The sequence below is a fragment of the Hippocampus comes genome, unplaced genomic scaffold (genome assembly GCF_001891065.2).
Source record: "Hippocampus comes isolate QL1 unplaced genomic scaffold, H_comes_QL1_v1.1 scaffold326, whole genome shotgun sequence".
NCBI lineage: Eukaryota > Metazoa > Chordata > Actinopteri > Syngnathiformes > Syngnathidae > Hippocampus > Hippocampus comes.
This window is the reverse complement of record NW_017805930.1, coordinates 50,390-74,839: the sequence shown is the minus strand read 5'-3', so window position 1 is coordinate 74,839 and position 24,450 is coordinate 50,390. Positions and strand designations below refer to the sequence as shown.

The window sequence follows — 24,450 nt, the reverse complement described above, 5'->3', positions numbered from 1 at the left end:
TCTATTTCAACTTTATTCTTGTTTTTTTTCTTGTGGGGTTGTAACTTTATTCTCATAATAGCATTGTCTTTCTTCTAAAAATGTGATTGATTTCAATTAATATTCCTTATTAATATTTTTTTTCCTTTAAGTTATAATTTTATTCCCTGAACATTTCCCATCATTGTAATGTTCTTTTCAGTGTCTATTGCTCCCACGTCATATCCATAGACATAAGCATGAATGAAAAGACACCAAAAAAACCCCATCTTTGATACCTCTATTTGATATATTTGCTTCATAAAATCTTGCTTTTTATCTTCTTGCCTCAAATTAACCTCAAAGGCATCTTACAAGCCAAGTTTTAGCAAAAACAAAAGTACAAACAAAAATGAGGCTGCAAAAGTACAGGGATCCCCCGCCATTGGAAAATCGCGAAAATCCATGAGTTACTGACCCCCACTCATAAAGATTTCTACTGCCTATAGATGCCACAAGAGGGCGACAAAGCACTTTTTTTAATTTAGACACGGCTTTGGCCTGAGCACAAAAACAACTGTGAATATGCGGGTTTTAACTTTAGTCCATTTATTCACCAAGCGGTGCGAAGATTTCACTTCTCCCGAAAAAAAAATATAGTACTGTGTCATTCTTCGACATTCATAATGTCCTTAGGGTGCTGCTCATATTTCAAATGCGGATTGGGTCAATGATGATTCATTCCAGCATCAGAAAGGAAAAAAAAACATCCATTCATATTGTCGACATCATTTCAGTGGTACCTTGACTTCCTTTACAAGCGGATTTTTGCTTTATCTTGTGAGCAAAAATTTGACTTTGCATCATTGCCACTCGCAGTTGAAATTTCCTGTAAAACTTCACATAAAACAACAAGAAATTCGACTCTTTGTTGATTTAACCAAACCACATCTGTCTCATGACAGTTTGCTAGCTTAATGCTAACACGTAATATGAAGCATTATAGACGGTGAATGAAACGAGCATTAGTACAGCAGTCCTTTATAATAAATCTGTTGAAGTATGAACTCATGATGCAAAATCTGTTTCATTCTTTATGTTCTACTTGTGTATTAATACATGTTTGTATTAATTAGAATACTGTATAACAGGGGTCCCCAACCGGTACCGGAGACAGACCTGTGAGCTGTGAGCAAATTTACTCCATCAGACGTGGCGGAAACTTGGTTTGCAAGTTGAAATGAACAGAATCCGCCAATAAATGAACAAGAAGCAGTAAACAGAAAGTAAAAGTAACAAATTGTCCAAACGTACAGCTAAACTCGCAGCTGATGGGCAGCCACGATTTCCGAAGATGAAGCTATTTTGACGTTCCTCCCCTCATGGTATCTCCAGAGTGACGTGGAGGAGAAAGCTGTTGTTTAGTCGCTAATAACTAGCCGGCAGCCACCGGATCAAGTAGCAATGGTGCCAACTCCGTATGTAAGATCGTAACTTCAGAATTAATATGTTTACATTATAAGGCGCATTTATTATTCCTGATTGGTCCATTTCTTAGTAGTTCATTGCATTATCTTATTTGCTTCTACATTTGAACTTAAGGAATCTTTGTTGTCAGTACCACTGCATTAAAACTCGCAATGAAAAAAAATGGTTGCCGGTCCGCGAGCAGCATGCGCTTGTCTCAACTACTTCGTGACACGAAAAAGGTTGGGGGCCACTGCTGTAGAGTACTATTTTTCTCATTAAAAACCTGTTACATACTTTTTGGTAGTGGTTTTGGGGGGAATCTGGAACGCATTAATGGCATTTGCATTCATTTCAATGGGAAAAGTTGATTTCGGATACTTGTGATTTGCGTTACGAGTGTGCTCACCTAACGAATTAAACTCATAAGTCAAGGTAGCACTGTACTTCATGACGGAGGAATTAACGTTTGGCCTTCCTGGTCAATCCCTTGCTGTTCCCTCTGGCACGTCGGCAGCCGTCCGCTGCCAGGTTTTCGCCAGCTCTGGGCAGCTATTCGCTATTAACCTGAGCGAAAGCGTCCATAAAAAGCTGTTTGGAATATGGCAGCTGCTCAAGGAGCAGAGAGGTATTAAGCATAGATTTACAAGAATGAAAATGTCCTCCCTCGCTGGTAATCTCTGGTATTGTAACACACAAGACATTCGCTTACGTAATAATCCACACTCTGACTTGTTTTGAATGCACACACACACCCTGCGGACTAAAAGAAGGCATGCACTGTCTTTCTTTGACTTCCGCTCTTTGCTCGCGCTCATGCATTATATAGCCAATCAGCCGCGTTACGATGCTTCACAATAATAACAATGCCGCCGATTCCTGAACGCCTTCTCCTCATTGTTTTTTTTCTTTAGAAGTGTGCCACGTGGCACCGTCTAACTCGGGACTCATGTTTGCACAACACATGAAAGCCGGCTGGAGCGAAACACTCACGGACGTGCACGGTGCAGCATTGTCAGCGGAAGGAATGCATGAGGAGTCAAATGAGAGAAGAGAAAACACACAGGGGCCTGATTTACTAAGATCCCAAATATCGGGCGCTGAGTTGCGGGTTCATGCTAGCAAATTGTGCTATAAAGATTGCAGTTGATCTCAGATCATTCGTGCTAAATTGCGTGGTCAGATTGCGCCCACGGTTTGGCAGCAACATTGTGTTTAAAACTTGTCGCAGCACCCCTGAAAATCTGCTCTGGGAGAGAATAGCACCAATTGCCACAGTGGGCTAAAATAACCTAGACACAAGCAAATGAAATAAGAGAATTTAAAGAGGTTTTTCTCAAGGTGAGAGGGCATGATTCAATCCCTCCATCGTTTAGAAAGCTCCAAAATTCGAATCAATCGATGGAATGTTGTGGTCATTTTTGTTTCTGGCATTTCAAAAGTGTACGGTTTCTCTCCGTTGCCTCTCATTTTGCCCGTACTATGCTAGCACTGATGTCTGTGCGTGGCGATTTGTAAGTCCCTTATTTAAACGTGCAAAATTAGCCAATGGCGATTCACCTTAGGTTTGATCATTCACATTTGTTCGAGTTAAATGATCAATTGACATATACTCCTTCCAAATGAAACGTGCGGCCATTGTAGCCATTAAGTAGATGCGGTCCTGTTAGTAGATCGGCTTCAACATCTGTTTGTGTGACTTTGAACGTACAAATTAGTAAATCAGGCCTCGAATGTCAACACCATCGCTTTCTTCTCCATGTGGTCATGAGTGCAAAGTCTTCTCCACGGTTAAGACTGGATGAACACACATTTAAGCCAACACAGGTGAATCTTAAGAGTGACCGCACAATATTGATATGCTTGCCGCCTTTGCTTTTGAACAATAAACAAGGATACTTGGCTTTTTTTTTCTTTTTTTTCTGATTCCGACGACATCTCACATTAGGAATCAAACGCACGGTCCTCGCATATCTCCAGAGGGGCTTTGGTCGCCCCGCCGAACACTTCCACGTTGGCGTCTATCCAAGGGACCACGTTGCCGGGCATGTACGCCGAGCAATTGGCCAGGCCTACGATGTCCATGGGCCGCAGTACTCGGTCCCACATGTTGAACTGGCTCAGCTCGCCGACGAAGGCCTGGGTGGCGTCGAAACGACCTCCAACTATGTCCTTCGCAGAAAGAGAAGCACGAGTTGAGGTGGCATGATGCAAGATTAGGAAAACATCAGCAGACTTTAATTCGTATGACTGAATTCCTTTTGATTTTTTTCATCAAACTGCCGGGACAACATTGGATTTCTTTTTCATCGCCATGGGTTTTGTCTGCGTGAATATTTTTTTTTCTGTGGAATTCTACAATGTGAGCTGCACCTTACGAGTGGAGCTGAGAGCTGTCTCCGAGGAAAATAGCACATCCTCATTTATTTTAAATCCGGTTTGAAGCAATGTGAATGAAGCATCTTCACATTTGAATTTCATCCAGATTTGGTCCCGTTCGTGTCTTTGGTACTAAATTAAAATCCAACTGGCTCTTATGCTTATACTTGGGTCCTGAAAAAAAAAATGGATTCACGCATTGAGCATCATCGCTTTAGATATGATTTTGTGGCGTATTAATACATTTTGTGACCTTGCGGCCTGAAGAATTATGATTTTTATTGATTTTTTTTTTTTTTTAATTAAATTGTGAGTTCAATTCCAGCTCCGGCCTCCCTGTGTGGAGTTTGCATGTTCTCCCCAGGCCTTCGTGGGTTTTCTGCGGGTACTCCGGTTTCCTCCCACATTCCAAAAACATGCATGGCAGGCTGATTGAATACTCTAAAATTTAAATTGTCACTAGCTGTGACTGAGCACGGATGGTGGTTCGTCTCTGTGTGCCCTGCGATTGGCTGGCAATCGGTTCAGGGTGTCCCCCGCCAACTGCCTGAAGACGGCTGGGATAGGCTCCAGCACCCCCTGCAACTCTTGTGAGGATGAGCAGATCGGAAAATGGCTGGATGGAAATTGCGAGTTCACAGATCACGCTCTGACTGTTCTTGTTTTTCATTTTATTCTCCTTCAGCAATCCCAATCTATGCATCCATCTCCCTTTGAGTGTGCTTTTAAACCAAACATAATCCAATAGGAAGGGACTTCTGACTAAAGATTATTAAAGCCAATTAGTCATCCGGCTTACCGCTAATGAAATATATGACATAATGCTTCATTTTTGCAGCTGATAAATGAGGCAACACAATAGCGTGAGAAGACTTTATCCCTATCCCCTTTGCACCGTACTCTGGGCGCTAAATCCAGAAGGAAAATGCCTTCTGCGATCTTAGTCATGCATGGAAAACACACACACACACACACACACACACACACACACACACACACACACACACACGCTGTGTGCAGTGTGAGCTCGTCTAAAGCCCTCACCTGCTCCTGGCCCAGAATGATCACCCCGCCAGATTTAATTGGGTGCCAGGGGGCCAGGTTGTCCCCGGTGCCGAGTCGCTCGCCATCCTGGTAAGCCTCCCAGAAGCCGTCTCTGGTCGTCCAGGTGATGCAGATGTGGTGCCACCGTCCGTCACTCACCGAAAGAGGAAGCTGTGCCACCTGGACTCGAGTTTGTTGGGGGGGAGAAGAAGAGTGAAAGGGTGTCAAGATGAGAGACGTGAGTTTAATTGCCGCACCAGTAACAAGGACGGCAATTAAAAGGACTGGGGTGGGGAGGTGGGGGAGGCTTCAAAAGACGGCGCACGAATTCTCTCGATGAGCCACCCGTATAAAATATACATTACCCAGGTGACGCACTCAGCAAAGGCATGAAGGAACTTTCAAAGCAGTCAACCTGCCGACAGCAAAACTGTGTCCTCATGCTTTTGCTGACGGGATGAAAGCGAAACGACGACCTAACGCTGTGACATCACGGCCCGCTGAGGATCGCGCAATACTAGAGCTGATCTCTTTATTAGCATTTCCAAAGGATGACTTCACAACCGAAGAGTCCAAGTCCATCCATTCATCCATCTTCTGTACTGCATCACCTTATTCGGGTCACGGATGACTTTTGTCGAGAACTGGGTTACATTACACCCTGAACTGGTCACCACCCAATCGCAGGGCACATGGAGAAAATGACAAGCATATTCATATGATCGATTTTCATGAAAAAGAAAGAAAAAGATGGATAAAATTTGCCCAAGGTTTTATTTAGATGCACAGTGAAACTCCTCTCCAACGAAACCTATATGGGCGAAAATACCCCCTAGTGTGAAAAAAATCTTCATGCATTAACACCATTCCCACTGTGTGTGTGTGTGTGTGTGCGTGTGTGTGTGTGTGTGTGTGTGTGTGTGTGTGTGTTTACATCTGAGATCAAATTTGCTACAGTGAAAAACCCCTTGTGAAAAATTTCTTGCTGCAAACATGATTTTGTTGTAGAGGAGTTTCACTGTACTTCACTTAGTTGTCAGTCATATGGAAGGATTTGTGATTCTTGGTCTTGTCTCGGTCTTGGACCGGCCAGATTTAGGATTTTCCATTGGAGACCAGCGCTGATCTTGCTATTCTTCAACTTCATTAAATGATAGGAGAAGCACTTGGTAAAAAAAAAGAATATTCTTCAACTTCATTAAATGATAGGAGAAGCACTTTAGAATTTAATCATAATAATACATTTCATTTATAAGCGCCTTTCAAGACACTCAAGGACACTTTACAACCATGAATACCTTCAATTCATGTGATTGCAACCCCCATAATGACTGCAACCTCTGCAGTGTTGGGACCGCGGGATTTTAGACGAGACCCCACTGTGCACGTATAAGTCACAAAATGCGGCTGTCTCTCACTTTTCTTCTTTAAATCTCCATTTTTTTATGACATAGAAGGAATTGTGTTCCTCAAGTTTTTTTTTTTTTCTTTTAACATTTGAGTTGCTGTGCTTTGAAAGAGTTGCAGAAAGAAAATGTTCTTTAACTGCCCCACCTTGTCATGTTTTTTTTTTTTTTTTTAAAGGAATTTTTTCTGGTTTCTGCTTTGTCGCGGTCTCTGCTAGTCTTGGTCCTGTCCTGGCCTTAAGCTTGACACGCTCTTGGCTTTTCTCAATCTCAGTCTTGGTTTTGTTTTGGTGAGATCTGGTCTCAGGCAGGTTTTGGTTTCTGATAGCGTGGTTTTGAACACAACACGATTTCTGTTTGAGATTTACAAGCAGCATCAGAGCTCTCATTCTCTCTCTCTGTCTGTCTCACTCTCTCGCACTCTCTCTCGCCCTCTCTCTCGCCTTCTCTCTCTCGCCCTCTATTGCTCTCATTTCCATCAGAACACCGTCTTAATGTAGAACAAGACTGACCCAACCCGTTGCAGATTAAAGCCCTGACAGCTCTACCCGATGGTTAAATGAGGCGGTATTCCTGTATGCAGTTTTCACACAAAACACACCAAACCAAGCCGTGATCCATTATGACCACCGGTATGCTCTATAGACCCCGAACCACACAGCTTTATGTACTCTTGAGGTGACTTTTATCTTAGCTCCGTGGAATCGAGCCCGTTAATACATGACAGCATGACCGCGGTCGTCTTATTCACCGTCCTTCTTCGATCTTTCTGATCTGTCATAACTTCCTCTTCTTCTTTTTCTCCCCACACTGTGAACACCCCACCCCACCCCACTCGCTCCAAAGGTCTGCAGCCCCCATAGTCTGGTTTTCCTTTGTATTGGGGTTTCGCATTTGCCACCCTTACTCGCACCATCTTCCTCTCATCTGTCTGACTTGAGCGTATGTATAATGCATGACGGAGGCAAGGCAGTGAGGAGAGCTGACTGACTGCGCCTTAGTATGCCCTCCAAAGTAAGCAAACCAGCGGGGGGAAAAATACTTTTCTCTCTCCGGTTTAGGGAACATTCGACTATGTACCAAACAAAATCAAAACGGCCAAATTGGCTCGATGCTACAGAAGCAGCGTCAACGAGTTTGGTGTCTAATGAAGTACAAAGTGATGGCATTGTGTATATTGGAAGTTAAGCTACTCTACATCCATCAATCTGCTCAATGCTACTTGAAATGCGAGTGAAATTGAATGGAAATCTTGATTTCAAACGTGTGTGCGAGTAATGCGAAAAAGAATGACAAAAAGGGTGAGAAGGAAGTCAAAGTTCACAAGGTCAAAAGTACGGTACGTTAATTGCTAGCACACTGGGTTTAATATTTGTAGTGGCAATCTGGTTTGTGTTTCTTTGCAGGATTTTCCCACAAATGTGAAAAAGGTGGCATGATTTTGGTGTGGTAGAGTAGCACCCCGAAAAGCGGGGAGGCAGGACGAGCAGGGTGGGCTGAACAAAATGTATTATAAAAATAAAAAAAACACTTGCAGGGGTACACTAGAAAAACTAACTCAAGTATACAAACAAAGTCCTGAAAACCCACAAATTGATGACTCACAAGAAGAGAGGGAGCGAGAAACAAGGCGATGCAGCACGGGATGCGGCCACGCAACGCTTTAGCGAGCAGATGCGTCAATTATGTGGGTCCAAATTACAGACAGAGGAAGTTTGGGGCATTAGGGGAAGAGACATAAACAGGCAAAGACGGCGAGAGGGCTCAAGAAGAACGAATCAGGAGGGGAAGCCATTGGAGGGAAACAGTGCGGCCAAATGAAGGGACGGCCAATCAGCGGAGGAGATGGGAGACAAATTGCTCCAAACAAAGCCGGGCCAGCTGTCTCCTTGGAGACCGCGTCCGACATGACCCCGTTGGTAAGAGCGCAGAGCAGATAACGGCATCAACCTCCATTTGATCTTAATGCGAAAACGGCTTCAGGGGAGGATTGAAATGGCGTTTTCAGGCTCAGGGGAGCAATGGTGGCGTTGCCGCCGCCGCCGCTCGCACGTCGGCGTCGCGCCGCACCGCCGTTGAAAGCAACAAGTGGCGTGCTCCATGGGCAGCCATGAAAACTTAAGGCAACGAAGCAATCCGCTTCATGAGCTCGCGTTTCGCAGAGGATGACGTACAGCAGCGCGCCGCGCACTTCATTGCTTTGCTCCAATAGCCAAACTAAAACTTCGAGGTCAAACGTGATCCTCATTGTGGAATGACCTCCCACTGAACATTCGGCAAGCCCCCTCGCTGCCCATCTTTAAAACCCGTCTCAAAACTCACTTGTATTCTTTGACATTTGACTCAGCATGACTCAGATTCGATCTTCGTTTTACTGCTTGGTGCTAAGACGTCTTACAAAAGGGTGAAAGTCAATTCGTTCATTTTCTATACCGCTTTTCTTGTTCATGGTCACAGGGAGCTGAAAACCATCAGAGATGACTTTGGGCGAAAGCTGGACGACACAAGCCGTTGAAACAGACAACCGCTTCCGTTGCATAAGAACTGATCCCACATGAAGTCAGACGAGTAAACAGCGAGCGCACCCACACTATTTCAGTTCATCATTGGGACCCCCATGATTACAAGTTTTTTTTTTTTTTTTAAAGGAATTTTTTCTGGTTTCTGCTTTGTCGCGGTCTCTGCTAGTCTTGGTCCTGTCCTGGCCTTAAGCTTGACACGCTCTTGGCTTTTCTCAATCTCAGTCTTGGTTTTGTTTTGGTGAGATCTGGTCTCAGGCAGGTTTTGGTTTCTGATAGCGTGGTTTTGAACACAACACTATTTCTGTTTGAGATTTACAAGCAGCATCAGAGCTCTCATTCTCTCTCTCTGTCTGTCTCACTCTCTCGCACTCTCTCTCGCCCTCTCTCTCGCCTTCTCTCTCTCGCCCTCTATTGCTCTCATTTCCATCAGAACACCGTCTTAATGTAGAACAAGACTGACCCAACCCGTTGCAGATTAAAGCCCTGACAGCTCTACCCGATGGTTAAATGAGGCGGTATTCCTGTATGCAGTTTTCACACAAAACACACCAAACCAAGCCGTGATCCATTATGACCACCGGTATGCTCTATAGACCCCGAACCACACAGCTTTATGTACTCTTGAGGTGACTTTCATCTTAGCTCCGTGGAATCGAGCCCGTTAATACATGACAGCACGACCGCGGTCGTCTTATTCACCGTCCTTCTTCGATCTTTCTGATCTGTCATAACTTCCTCTTCTTCTTTTTCTCCCCACACTGTGAACACCCCACCCCACCCCACTCGCTCCAAAGGTCTGCAGCCCCCATAGTCTGGTTTTCCTTTGTATTGGGGTTTCGCATTTGCCACCCTTACTCGCACCATCTTCCTCTCATCTGTCTGACTTGAGCGTATGTATAATGCATGACGGAGGCAAGGCAGTGAGGAGAGCTGACTGACTGCGCCTTAGTATGCCCTCCAAAGTAAGCAAACCAGCGGGGGGAAAAACACTTTTCTCTCTCCGGTTTAGGGAACAAGCAGCGTCAACGAGTTTGGTGTCTAATGAAGTACAAAGTGATGGCATTGTGTATATTGGAAGTTAAGCTACTCTACATCCATCAATTTGCTCAATGTTACTTGAAATGCGAGTGGAATTGAATTGAAATCTTGATTTCAAACGTGTGTGCGAGTAATGCGAAAAAGAATGACAAAAAGGATGAGAAGGAAGTCAATCTCATCTGTCTGACTTGAGCGTATGTATAATGCATGACGGAGGCAAGGCAGTGAGGAGAGCTGACTGACTGCGCCTTAGTATGCCCTCCAAAGTAAGCAAACCAGCGGGGGGAAAAATACTTTTCTCTCTCCGGTTTAGGGAACATTCGACTATGTACCAAACAAAATCAAAACGGCCAAATTAGCTCGATGCTACAGAAGCAGCGTCAACGAGTTTGGTGTCTAATGAAGTACAAAGTGATGGCATTGTGTATATTGGAAGTTAAGCTACTCTACATCCATCAATCTGCTCAATGCTACTTGAAATGCGAGTGAAATTGAATGGAAATCTTGATTTCAAACGTGTGTGCGAGTAATGCGAAAAAGAATGACAAAAAGGGTGAGAAGGAAGTCAAAGTTCACAAGGTCAAAAGTACGGTACGTTAATTGCTAGCACACTGGGTTTAATATTTGTAGTGGCAATCTGGTTTGTGTTTCTTTGCAGGATTTTCCCACAAATGTGAAAAAGGTGGCATGATTTTGGTGTGGTAGAGTAGCACCCCGAAAAGCGGGGAGGCAGGACGAGCAGGGTGGGCTGAACAAAATGTATTATAAAAATAAAAAAAACACTTGCAGGGGTACACTAGAAAAACTAACTCAAGTATACAAACAAAGTCCTGAAAACCCACAAGAAACCAAAGTAACAAAAACAAAAACAAAAAACTATGACAGGAGCGCACACACACACACACACACACACAATGACAACGACAGACAGAACCCAGGGAACTAAATACAAGCAAAGTGATGATAGAACAAGAAACATCGACACAAGGCACAAAGGGTGAAGGGAACTGATTGGTTAAACACAACGGGCCCACATAGGTGGAAACAAAAAGGGCACACGAGGGAACAAAACTGTCATGATTCGGTTTGGGACCAACAGGTGGCACTGTAGGGCTCTCCCTGCAGCTGCACACCTGTTGGTCATTATGTAATTAGTGTTTTAAAAAGACTCCCAACCCGAACACAAACAAAAGCACACACACACACACACACACACACACACACACACACACACACACACACACACACACACACACACACACACACACACACACAAAATGATCCGGCGACGACAGACAGAACCCAGGGAACAAAATACAAGCAAAGTGATGACAGAACAAGAAACACAAAGGGTTAAGGGAACTGATTGGTTAAACACAAGGGGCCCACATAGGTGGAACTGCTTTTTCGGGTCCACCACCACCTCGCTACGTGATAAAAACCAAATGTAATCTAAACAAAAACATAACATCAGGCTATAGGTGTTTACAAGATGGCGGAAAAGTACACCAAATGTAATCTAAACAAAAACATAACATCAGGTTTTATAGATGTTTACAAGATGGTGGCAAAGTGCTCCTTTTGCCCAAATGAAACTCCTCAACTCACTTCGAGTTGGTTCCTCGGCACCAAGATGAGCACAAAATCGGAGAAATGTTTAATTTTACGACAATTCCCATCCCTAAAATATAAGTAGTACATATGAACAATAGTACAGCTGCAGTTTGGCTCCATGAAAGGATCCCCGGAACCATTATCTGACTAAATTTGCCGTATTAGCATTTACAGGAAGGAAAACACAAAGCAGATGCCCTTAAATCAGCACAGCGAATCTCCAGTGAATTACTGTTATTGTGGAGCCAATGCGGAATGTGGGTTAGTCGCATGAAATGTTCATAAGATGCTAATTAAATAATCACCGCTGAAGGTCAGAGACTCTCCTTTATCGCTGTTGTGCTCAAAGGTACATACGGGTGCTATAAAACAAGCGCGCAAAAACGCTTTTAATGAGCATCGCCGCGGTCATTAGCATCATCACATCCACAGGGCTTCAAATAACCGGGACGCAATAAGAAGTCTTCTCCCCCCCTGGTGAGAAAACAACGGACCGGGCCTACCTTGTCATTAACCAGCAGTTCAATGGGGTTGTTCCCCCATTCGATCAGCACAATCTCATTCGCCTGGCCCGCCACGCCGTACGAGAAGGGGGTTCCGATCCCGGGACCGGCGCTGGACTTGAGCCACATGCACACGGTGAAGGCGTACATCTCGGGGAGGCTCTTCTTGATGCGTCCGTACAGGTAGTTGGTGCGCAGAGAGAGGGACACCTTGAAATCCTCAGGTGACTTGAAGGCGTTGTTATCTGGGGACAAATTGGCTCCAATTAGACAGCGGTCGGGAACCTTTTTGACTTGAGAGCCATGAAAGCAAAATATTTGGAAATGTATTTCAGTGAGAGCTACAGTGAAACTCCTCTACAACGAAATCATGTTTGCAGCAAGATATTTTTCACAACAGGGGGTTTTTCACTGTAGCAAATTTGATCTCAGACGTAAACACACACACACACACACACACACACACACACACACACACACACACACACACACACACACACAAACGTATGTGTAGTCTTTATTTTTTGTGTAGTCTTTATTTTTATTCCAATAGTGTATGAGCACACACTTATTTGACACTTCATGTAGTCAGTATAGAAAGGGAAAGAAATTGCAAAATTGATGATCAGTATTCACTTTCACTTACATCAATTTCTTGGATAATGTCTTTTATTTTGCTTCCTCCGTCTTTCATTTTGATCACTTTTACCCTCTTCCAGCGTCAGAGCTCCTCTTGTCTTAGCTGCTAGCATCCAAAGGTCCGTTTTGTAGCCATTTTAGCAATGCAACGTTCTTGCTGCGTCTGAAACTAACAATAATAAATACTTCCTGGACCACTGCGCATGTGTCAACCAGTGTGGTGGTTGCTGTTGCCGTTTCCGAACGAAGCAGTAGAGGTCGCTGTCGGATTAGACTTCGTTGTAGTGAATCTCTTCGCGAGGCAAGAGCAGAGAAAAAGATTTCTTATAACGCAACAGGGGTTTTTATTTCGTTGTATGGGGGTATTTCGAACAAATCGGTTTTTGAACAGCCTTCTGGAATGGATTACGGTCGAAAACTGAGGTATGACTATATATATATATATATATATGTGTACCGGTATATTAAAAAACTCTATTTTAACTGAATTCAACAAAATGTCAATATAATAAGCCTCTGAATGTATTCTTTTCAATAATTTTGTGATAATACTCACCATTAATGTGAATGGTTTTCCGTTCCTCACCTTTGCTAAAGATCCAGCAAAACTAGCGGAATCATAGTTAGCTATGCCGGGTCCATGCGCAGAGTTGCTGCTGGCTCGCTTGTAGCCTGCTCAGTAGCTTGCACGCTTCCTTTCTGCTGTCTCCCGCAGGATATTTTGATGCGAACGTAGCATGGCACGTGTCAAAGTGCCGCTTTACATTCGACCGTTTCATCTATGGTATTTTGTAATTGCAAATTAGAGATCTCTCCACAAAGGCGAATCTTTCGGTCCATTCGTCCTGAAATGCTACCATACTTGTCATCTTTTTTTCTTTTTGCCATCTTATTCGTCGAAAGATTAGCTTTGATCTAATGACCGAGCGTGCTGATTCAAAAGGGGGCGTTTACCTGTTTCCCCAGCAACGGCCAACGTAGGCCAGTATCATCCAATTAAAATTGCTCCTGCCGCCAACATTAATGTGAATGGTTTTCCGTTCCTCACCTTTGCTAAAGATCCAGCAAAACTAGCGGAATTATAGTTAGCTATGCCCGGGTCCATACGCAGAGTTGCTGCTGGCTCGCTTGTAGCCTGCTAAGTAGCTTGCACGCTTCCTTTCTGCTGTCTCCCGCAGGGGATTTTGATGCGAACGTAGCATGGCACGTGTCAAAGTGCCGCTTTATTCGACCGTTTCATCGATGGTATTTTGTCATTGCAAATTAGAGATCCCTCCACAAAGGCGAATCTTTCGGTCCATTTGTCCTGAAATGCTACCATACTCGTCATCTTTTTTCTTTCCGCCATCTTATTCGTCTTAGGATTAGCTTTGAGCGAATGACCGAGCGGGCTGATTCAAAAGGGGGCGTTTACCTGTTTCCCCAGCAACGGCCAACGTAGGCCAGTATCATCCAATTAAAATTGCTCCTGCCGCCAACTGCAGCCCTCAACAGGACATGAGCAGTGAAAAATCGATGTATGGATTAAACAAGCGAGAATATTTAGTTTTATCTGTGAGCCAGATGCAATCATCAAAAGAGCCACACCTGGCTCGCGAGCCATAGGTTCCCGACCCCTGAATTAGGAGGACGTGAAAACGCACGGTAACCTTTTTCAATTAGACGTGATTTGACCTTTTGAAGTTGTTTCATGTCCCGCTGCTCTGTGCACAACTCGCTGCTCTCTCACGAGGAGATGAATGGCAAAGTTTTTCAAGACCGCGGCAACAGAGTGAAAGCATTTCAATCTTTTTGTACAAAATGGTGACAGATTCCCATGTTTTGAGCAGGTGTAGTCCCTGCAAGTGTTGGTTTGTGATTTTGACAAATTTGTTTCTTTGTCAGAGACACACACACGCCAAAAAAAACAAAAAAACAAAAAAGACTCCATCACAACATCAGTGCACTCAAATCGTAGCCAAGCGGATTCTGAAATATTGACTCGTTAAACAGGAAAAATCAAACTTACACGAGTTAAGAATTTAAAAGACGTGGAAAGTAAGCAAGACATATGGTAAATATCAACAACGCTTGACTGAGCATGATCGGAACAGACTCGGAGGCTCATTCGTGAGAAACGAGAATAAAAGAGGAGCATATGAGTTTCGAATTCTGCTCCCAAAATATGGACCGTATGATGTTGCTGCAGCAAAATACGATGCATATTTTAGTAGGAGTGAGACACATTTGGAAAAGATGACACCGTCTTCGGGAAAAAAAACAAAAAACAAAAACATTTGTTTGTCTTCCCCCGTTGGTGAGACAAAATTACACTTGACATTCATTTTGTTTCAGGTGGATGTGTTTATGTATTCACCTGCCTCAATTGGGAGAAATTGCTTCGACTGAATCAATCAATCAAGCCTCAGATGCTCTACAGCCTGTTGAGGCACACCGAATACAATTATAACGTTATTTAAACTTTTTTTTTTGATGTGTGCTTGTCTGCCACAGCAATGTGTCAATTTATAATATTATTAAAAAAAAAAAAAAGACTTTAGCTTGTCGTCTCGTCTTCCGCAAGGAGTTGCGCATTACTGTGCCAATTGTGTTAGTCTAGAAGACAAAGTCAAGGCCCGGGGGCCAAATCTGGCCCCCCACATAATGTTATGTGGCCCACGAAAGCAAATCCATACCTGTTAACCTCGGCTAATAGCTGCCCTTATAAATGATTACGATTCCCCTTACAAAGCAACAAAAACTCGTACAACGGTTTACCGCGCATGCGCACATCTTGCTTTATCAATCCGACCGTACGCAGCGAAGGAAAAAAAATATACGATTGAGGATTACTTTTGCAGGTTTGCCGTGACAATAGTAGCGATCGACGACGGCATTGTCGTTGGCTACCAGCAGGTGAGACCATCTGGATTTGAGCCAAAATGGTCTTTGTGAGATCGGTTCACAATTCCTTTTTTTTTTTTCCGTATAAAAGTGGTAATACGCCGTACATGATTTGAAGTGATACAAAAATGTATTAAATACGGGGAAAACATACAAGTTGACAGGTATGCAAATCAAGCATGTCAAGTTCCATGATGCTTGCTAAAGTCTGAACCAAAATTTCAAATTGTCGTATGTAATCCATAGTAACATGATATTGTAATTCCAGCAGAAATAAAAGCCAGAAGAGGCTAGTGAGGGTTGTCGTTTTTAAGATTTTAACAGTACCGCGACTCTTTAACGGTATTCCTATCGAAACTTATTTATGTTCAAAAACAGCACCAAAAGAAAAATATTTGAACTAACACTGCTTTGAAATATTTTTTTGAACCCTTTCAGGGGCAGCGGTCACTCCAGTGGACAGACTATCATGTTATCAGGTTACAGGTTATCATAGTTGGTGCATGAAAGGGTGAAATGAAAAATTAGCTTTTCTTGCCGCGACATTTACGCAAAATCAATGTGTCAAACAACAATTTAGAGGAAAAAGAAATTATCTGTGCGGAAAAAGTGCAATTAAAGTACGTGGAGCTGTTGATTCACGAGCAACTTCAACTGGGGAGTGACCGACACCTTGAAGCAAGCACTCTTATTTGGAGAACTTCTTTTTTTTTTGTCTGCCATGTCTTCACAGCGAGAGCCTGAGAATAGGTGACGAGGAATACTTTAAAAAGTGTTTTTTAACCAAACCTTCGTCATCACCATCATCACCTTCCACTTGCAGAGGCACTGACTAATTGCTGCTAAATGTCTCTGGCGTTGAAAGTAAGCGGCATTTTCACAGCTCCGTCTGTCTCACTTACTTTTCTCCAGCTCTGTGATCCTCTCCAAAAGCGAATTGAGCGCATTCTCGGTGCGTTGGCGATGGGCTGCCGTTTCATTGTAAAGCTGGCTCTTTTCCTCCTCCAGCTCGGCCACCTTTCGCAGCAGCTGCGTCTCCAGAAGTCCCAGACGCTGCCCGAGTAGCTCCCGCAGCTGCGACGGCAAAGGGGTCAGTGCCGGACCACTGCCAGCTGACACATTTATGCCGGGGAGTTGCAAACTCTGCTGCTGGAAGGCATAGGAGGAAAAAAAAACTATTAATACATATGGAGAGACAGTATGCACCTGTGCCTGCTTGCTGATATACCAAACACCCACGGCCGGATTGAGGTTGAAATAAAATAGAAGAAAAAGTGTGTGTGTGCGTGTGTGCACGTGTGTGTGCGACATGACCTAGACTTCACACCAGGTCCATGCTCGAGCTTACCGTTGGACCACGCCGCTACAAAACGTGTCATTTTGTTGTTGATCCCGCCCATCTGGCCCGTTCCCGTTCGCCGAGTTTGATTAATCCTTTCTTGCGCGATGCCGCTATCCAATTTGCTTCTGCCGTAAGCTGGCAATAAAGTTAAGTATTGTAAATATCAGCTGTGTGCAAGCAACGTGGCCTCGATTAGTGAAAGGGGGAGCCACGTGTTACAGTCATCATCATAATCACCTGCGCGATTGTTCATTGCGTTTGGAAGCTGATGACCTTTGCCATATAAATGCAGCGTCAAAATGTCCTTTCATAAAGCCTTTGTTAACACCACAGAGGATGATTCGCATTCAAATATTCTTAATTGTCATCCAGTTGTGAAAAGAAGTTCAGCAAAGATGCTTTATGATTCTACATTTTTCAGGTATGTGTTCTTTGCTTCACATCCTTTTGCGACACGTCAATCTATCCATCCGTCCATCCATTTTCCGATCCGCTTTATCCTCACAAAGGTCGCGGGGGTGCTGGAGCCTATCCTAGCTGTCTTCGGGCAGTAGGCGGGGGACACCCTGAACTGGTTGCCAGCCAATCACAGGGCACACAGAGACGAACAACCAATTCAGGGTTCCCACGGGTCCTTAAAGTTCATAAAAATCCATAAAAAAGAAGTTGTAAAATTATGTTAAGTGTCCTTAATTTTCAGGGAAAGCTTCTAAAATCAATAAAAATCCATAAAAATTAACATGTGGTCTTCATTTCATTTGTGTATGTAATTTTCCCCACCCTTTCAATTAATAGTTTTGTCGGAAAATGCGCCTGGCGCCCTTCCCCTCAAACCCCGCTGTTGAGCTACATGCAATACAGCAATGATTTGAACACCAGCTCAGTGATATGTGGCTTTCTGTTCATTAAATCCACCGTGAATCCTCTGCTCAATGGCGAAAGTCCTTAAAAATGGCTAAATTAGCCCTCAAAAGTCCTTAAAAGGTCCATAAATAAAAAGCAAGTGGAAGAGTGGGAACCCTGACCATCCACGCTCACACTCACACCAAGGGACAATTTGGAGTGTTCAATCAGCCTGTCATGCATGTTTTTGGAATGTGGGAGGAAACCGGAGTACCCGGAGATAACCCACGCAGGCCCCGGGGAGAAGATGCTAACTCCACACAGGGAGGCCGGAGCTGGAATTGAACCCGGTACCTTTGCACTGTGTGGTCGCTAACCACTGGACCACCGGGCCGCCCACGTCAATCTATAAAACAACAAAAACAATCTTTTCTCACGATTGCGACACATGCTCTTTTTATCCCATATTACAAACTCTGATTAAGTGTCCGGTGTCTAAACATGTCCAACTGCCATTTCTCATGAGATTTTGTTGAAATCCTGTGAAATTTTCCCCAAGTCCCATCACTTCAACCCCCTGAGATTTCGCTTCCGCCGCATTCCATTTTGCATTTTCAACAGTGTGCGGACGAGCTTTGATTGCCGAGGGGAGCCTCCTGTTCTCATTCGTCATTAAATCAAGCTGCGATGGTTCGATTGATGTATAAATGTAACGAAATATTGTATCTATTATGTAGTGGGGAGTCGATATGGGCATTAAAGCTTCCAATCAAACCAAAGATGAAGAGGGATCAGCTCAAGCAGGGGTAAAAAAGAAAAAAAAAGACATGTTATAGTGTTGCAGCACACAGTATAAGCACTGAATTCAATCAATCATTGAGAGTATGTCTGACCAAAGGTAGCAGATGGCAAAAAAATGCACTCTCAATACCAGATAAAGCCAGTTTGTATTTCTACCTTGTCCAGCGCCTCACTTTTCAGTGACCTGTTAGCAGTAGTGGAGATTTTTTTTTTAGTCCGTATCTCACTTGATGTGTTATCGCACGGAATGTTGTGTAACTCGACCCCAGTCTGCTCTTGTGTCTGAACGTGCTACTCTTTGAGATTAAAATCCCTCCATGAGGATGGATGTGTAAAACCGAAAATAAGCTCATATAAACACCACTGCCGCTGAGTACAGTGTGAAACTGGCTGCGATGAGATTTGTGAATAATCATCAATGGACATTATCGGCAGAAACCGAGGGCCGCTGAAATCCCATTTATCTTGGGGGGAGGGGGGGCATGGAATGGCGGACCTCTCGACATGAAACTTCCTTCTATTTGGAGGTGTCTTCATCACAAAAGCAGTTGTGACATTGGCATGACAACGCTATGAATCACACACATCGCATGACTCCTTGTGCACCGCATGTATGATTAAGCCGGACGAGAAGCAGTTGTTCACCGCTCAAAATCCAGTGGGGCCCTTATTGACGTCATCCCCCGCTTACGTGCGAATGCTTCAAAGTGAATTACAGCAGGTGTGACAGTTGCAGGCGGAGACGCCGCAACAGGGCAGCCAACATTATTATTATTATTGCCTCGGGCCCGGAGCTCAAGCGGGACCTGAGAGGGGGCTAATACTGACCCATATCAATGATGACACAATGGCTGGTGGCTAGCCGGGGGCCCCGAAAGACAACCACGCAACTGGAAAGGTAGACACTGTAGTGACACGTCGAGATTCTGGACACTGCTTTAACCACTGCAACGATCCCCTTCCTATTGCCTGCTGGTGGCTGGTCAGGGGCCCCCGAGAGAAGGGCCCCTGGTCCTCATCAACGGCACAACTGGAACTCCCCATCACTGCAATGGCAGGTTGAGTTTCAGGAATGTCCCAAATGGGGTTCGGAGATACGATTAGTATTGGCTTCTATCAATGATGAAATGATGGCACGTACATGCTCTTTAGACAATGAAATGTCAAAGTGTTGGGAACATCCTGTATAGTGTATCCGTACTAGCTGTCGCTAGCTGGTGGCTAGTAGGGGGCTCTGAGAGGCAACTCATTTTGATATAGTTTGGTGATTAAAAAAAACCAAACACAATTTAAGGACAATTAAGCAATCTCTCAAGCAAGAAATTGATGCATTCACCAATCATTTTGAAACTGATTGTTTTCCAAATTAAAATCGGATGTTTGCAAATGACTGGTTCCACAGTAATCAGAGAATAAGTTACTTTTGAGAGGCAAAAATCTGAGTTTTAAGTGGAACAATGGGTCTGAACGATTAGTGATGATCGATTTCTTGATTTATTTTGAGACCTTTACAAAACATTTATTTTTAAAAAGTTGAACTGATTGCATCTATCCTCGCTTATGGGGGCAGTGATTTTAAGGTCTTTTTACTCTTGCGAGAACGTGAATTTGCAAGAATGCAAACGTATGCTCAGTAATTTCTACCCGCTTTTCTACCCCCAGAAAACCAAGCAGTTGGTAAATACCTTGCAGCGACAAGCTACATATTCAGTTTAATTACGTGTACACAATGATTTACAAAATCAAAATATTAAATTCGTTAGAAAAAAAATATTGGTCATATTGGTGATATTGGTCGTCAAAGCATTTTTGAGCGTTCTTAACATTTTTCACCTTTCTGGTTTATTTTTGTTGTCATGAATACATTGTGTGTGAATATTGTTTTCAGTGGTCAATCATTCATGTATTCATATCAACGCACCACACAGGATGAATGTTTAGCTAGCTACCCTTCTGCTAGCGACATGCACGTTAGCTTCATTGCAGACTTTACGATAGAAAAAGGTCTGAATGAAGTGTTGCTTGTCTTGATGTGCTCCGTGACCGTTTGGCAACTTGTACTCTGCCTCTCGCTCAAATTCAGTTTGGATGAGAATGTAATGAGGACAAGCTGTATAGAAAATGCATGGATGGGTGGATAGTTTTGCTTAGTTCTTGTCCTAGATTCAGATGACTTGGTTTTACGCAACCACTTGACAAATTAAAATGGATTACATTCAACAGCACCATTTTTTACAGTGTAGGGATTTTGGGTGGGGTGGGGTGGGGCGCACACTGTGTTTAGAAACGCCCCTGGCTGCTCTTTTGCACATTTACGCACCGGCATGCGTCTTACCTCCAAGCTCTCCAAGCGCCCTTTTAGGCTTTGCATGGTCTTCCCAAGCTGATTTATGGTCTCTCCGGGGTCCCGCGGCAGGTCCCCCATGGTGTTCTTGCCGTACTCCTTCCTCCTGGAGCCGTGACCCCGCGACTTGCCCGGCTGCGCCGAGTCGTCCGCCGCCGCCTCGCAGCGCGCCAGTTTGGAGTTGAGCTCCTTGATGGTCCCCTGCTGGCTGACGATGGTCTCCTTCTGCTGCAAGATTGTCTCGCGGAGCCGGATGATGGTGTTGCGCAGCTCGTCCTCCGCGGGGCTGCTCATCTGCAAGCGGTTGCCCGTCGGCGAGGAGCCGCAGCCGGGCTCGGCTCCCGGGGGGATGGCGTTGCAAACGAAGCGGCCACCTGTGGCTGCGGCCGCCGCTTCCTGCTGGCTCGCAACCGAGCTGAGCAGGTAGAAGAGCGCGACCAGTTCGGCCAGCATTCTCCCTCACACTAATTCCGAGAATGAAAGCGGGGCGGGGAATACTCCTGCTACAAACAACTTTTACCCAAAACGCACTCGCCCATTCAAGTGTTTGTTGAGCTCAAAATATACGCGGACCTATCACAAAGCATACATCCGCGCGCCCTGTTAAAAATGACCATCGCGTTCATTTAGAAAGCTGCGGTATTTCCTTCGCCGGACAAAACAAACAAAAAAAAAAACAGAACAGAAGGCTGTGGGGGAAAAAAAAGAAAAGATCCAGAGAAGTTGCCAGCGTGTCTGCTCGCTCCGGCGTCACTAAGTGAGTGCCTGTGAACACAAAACCCAAACCCAACCAAACTGCGCAGGGAGGCGGATTATGATGAGGAGGATGATGAGGAAGTGTGGGTGTGGGTGTGCGTGTGTGTGTGCGAGCGTGTGCGCGCCTGCGCATGTGTGTGTGTGTGTGTGTGTGTGTGTGTGTGTGTGAGTGAGAGAGAGCGAATATGAATGTGTGAGTCTGTGCGCTATCACTGAGTCTCTCAGTGGATTGTGGCCATGCTGTGGGTTGCTTTCATTCACTTTTTACATGTGGAGGAATGAACGCAACAAGAATGAACAAGTAGACAGTGATTACTCTTCAAGTTTCCTGTTTCATCATCCCTATCTATCTATCTATCTATCTATCTATCTATCTATCTATCTATCTATCTATCTATCTGTCTGTCTGTCTGTCTGTCTGTCATAATCTAATATGATGTAATCTAGCTCGCCGACAAACAAGATCTACCTGGAAGATCAAAGTAGTCATCATTTTCTGCGATGGCAACAAATCGCACCTAAGCATGTTCAACGGAAAAAAAAAAGAACAAAGTTAATTCCGCGTACATTTCAAAATAAGACATACCGTATTGGCCCGAATATAAGACGGTGTTTTTTGCATGCAAATAAGACTGAAAAAGTGGGGGTCGTCTTATATTCGGGATCTAGACATGAAACCCAGTCACGACGCTAGATGGCGCCAGATATCTTTGACGCGAATGCTGAACTTGACTCCCCAGGCCAAAGCGAACCCCTGTCACGAAGAATAAAAGTAAAAATAGCAGTAGCACGAAGAAGAAAAATAAAAAATAGCGGTAAGAAAGAAAAGAGAAGAAAATGATAGAAGAGACAACAGAAAATGGAGAAACATAGCGACAATATGGAGAAAAGTGTGTCGAAGATCGGCTATGTTAACCGGCAGCTGAGGAGACGTTATGGTGTAAACTTCAAGATGATTTTTCTCTCAAATATATTGTTATAATCATTTGTTTCAGATGTACTGTAATTATTTTCTGGATAAAAATTTATTTGGTGTTGTAAAAGTCTTTTTTCAAACTTAAGACTTGAAAAAGAGGGGGTCATCTTATAATCAGGGCCGTCTTATATTTGGGCCAATATGGTATTAGAGCTGTAATATCGTGATGCCGTGAAACTGTAATATTTTTGCTCAAAGTTGTGATACTGGCCAACCCGAGCACATGGTGACACTTTTTGAAGAACTCTGCTATCACTCAGAGGGGACAGAATAATTTTTTATTTCTTGCAGGCTGGTCATGGGTATCATGTGTGTCGTAGCGTTGGAACATTTTTACGCGTATGAATACAGGCAGTCTCAAGACCGTTTTTGTGTCTGCATTTGTGCTGGCATCTCTCCTTTGCCTCCCAACACATTTTACGACCCCGTTGCAAATCCGATTGTTTGCTTCAAGAGCGCTAAATGGGCCGACTCCATCTTACATTTCTTAACTTGCCTTTAAATCACTTTTAAAAAGCAATTTGTCCTCCTTAGCGTCCTCGGATCCTGTATTAAAGTTGGCCATTTGCGCTTTTTATTTTGTGGTTCTATTGCTTTATCGTAAATAGTTGTTTATTTCTTGCTTGTGCTTTATGTTATGATGCTACATTTTACCTTTTTATTGGTTGTACAGCACTTTGGTCAACTTTGTTGTTCCGAGAAATATATTGGATTGGCGAGAAGGATCTTTTAGAGGCCATTGCAGCACTTGGAGTAGTAAACATAATCTTTGGCGTTTGTTTTAATCCGGCTTTCACCATTAGATAAGAGTTGCGGCTCGGACCTCAGTATGTGGGGGGGCCACGTGGAGAACTTGTCAAACCTTTTAATTGAACGATCTTAGATTGTGTACTGGTGAGAAATCCTCCCGTTTGCAGAAATGTGATTGCGTTGGGCATGTGGTGTGATTTGATGTGGTCAGAAATACCAACGCTTAGCACAGACAGAAAAAAAAGTCAATCGGTCTTCCTGTGAAGAATATCACATTGAGTTTTGTTTGGGGCTAATATCTTAAAAAATATATACTGCTTTTCATCAAATCTTTACCAAATAAGCAGAACAGTAGACAGAAACAACAGATATGGGAATTGGAGGAGAAGCACGCTCGACTCTGAGCCCCTCCCGGATGACCGAGCTTCTCACCTTATCTCTAAAGATAGGCCCTTTTTTCCTGATAAAAAAAAAAAAAAAACAACAAAAAAAACAACTCAATTTCTTTCCTGTGCATTTTACACAGCTTGAAGTGGCTATCGACGCAGACTCAAACACAACCAAACTTTGAAAGACTGTCATGTTGCTACTTAACTCCCTTAATTCTGATGCAATGTTTCCAAGCTGGAATCTCTCCAAAATTCCACAACTTCCCATGGAAACTTACCTCAAATTTGACAGCCCTTTGTAGCCTTCTGAGAACAAGCGCAACTAAAACTGCAAAACTGCTCCAGCGCGAGGTAGATGCCACCTGGAGTCTTGGCACTTCCATTGTCCATATCCATTTCCTGAAGATTTGTGTGGAGCTGGAAAAAAACAAAAAACGCAGGCTGTTGCCCCATCAGGGTCACTGTTTCGTATCTGGCGCGAGGGAGCCGCAGGCTAAATGTCAGCCGCAATGAATTCGTGCTGCACTGGGTGGCGCATGGGTGCAAAAGGCCAGGAAAAGCCTGGAGAACAAACAAAATGAAAGGTCCCCCCCAAGAAACAGAGAGGGACAGACTATCGCTACGGCAACCTTAACTCTCGATGTCTTCAGCTCGAGGACTCCTGAGAGGAAAGATGACATGGCCGACTTCAAAGTTGACGGCATGGAGTTCTTTCCCTTTTATGTTGCAAGTGGTGAACGCTGGGGTGAAGTTACTTCTACCTCTTAAATCTGCTTCAGTCGCAGGGGGGTTAGCA

The 24,450-nt window shown here is 44.0% G+C and overlaps 1 protein-coding gene and 1 long non-coding RNA gene across 3 annotated transcripts in view; one reads left to right on the top strand and one right to left on the bottom strand.

The window, feature by feature from the left end:
* The window catches only part of LOC109527821 (uncharacterized), a 46,352-nt gene that overhangs the window by 14,414 nt on the left and 7,488 nt on the right, over nucleotides 1–24,450 (top strand). The gene's annotated exons all lie outside the window — the stretch shown is intronic.
* Nucleotides 1,988–21,652, bottom strand: nptx2a (neuronal pentraxin 2a). 2 transcript variants are annotated; one of them, XM_019889937.1, is made up of 5 exons: nucleotides 20,775–21,652; nucleotides 16,356–16,599; nucleotides 11,932–12,176; nucleotides 4,849–5,028; nucleotides 1,988–3,597 (listed from the first exon to the last, which is right to left on the bottom strand). In XM_019889937.1, exons 1-5 carry the CDS (start codon nucleotides 21,234–21,236, stop codon nucleotides 3,370–3,372), a joined length of 1,359 nt encoding a protein of 452 aa, XP_019745496.1. In that variant the 5' UTR covers nucleotides 21,237–21,652; the 3' UTR covers nucleotides 1,988–3,369. The 2 variants fall into 2 exon arrangements, with proteins under 2 accessions (XP_019745496.1, XP_019745495.1); XM_019889936.1 differs by having other exon boundaries at nucleotides 16,356–16,602; nucleotides 20,775–21,651.

Excerpts from the sequence above, each read along its gene's own strand:
- nptx2a (XM_019889936.1), bottom strand. The coding sequence starts at position 21,236 with ATGCTGGCCGAACTGGTCGCGCTCTTCTACCTGCTCAGCTCGGTTGCG. Across the intron at positions 16,603-20,774 it reads GGCGCTTGGAGAGCTTGGAG|CAGCAGAGTTTGCAACTCCC; the intron begins GTAAGACGCATG and ends TATGCCTTCCAG. Across the intron at positions 5,029-11,931 it reads AACTGCTGGTTAATGACAAG|GTGGCACAGCTTCCTCTTTC; the intron begins GTAGGCCCGGTC and ends ACTCGAGTCCAG.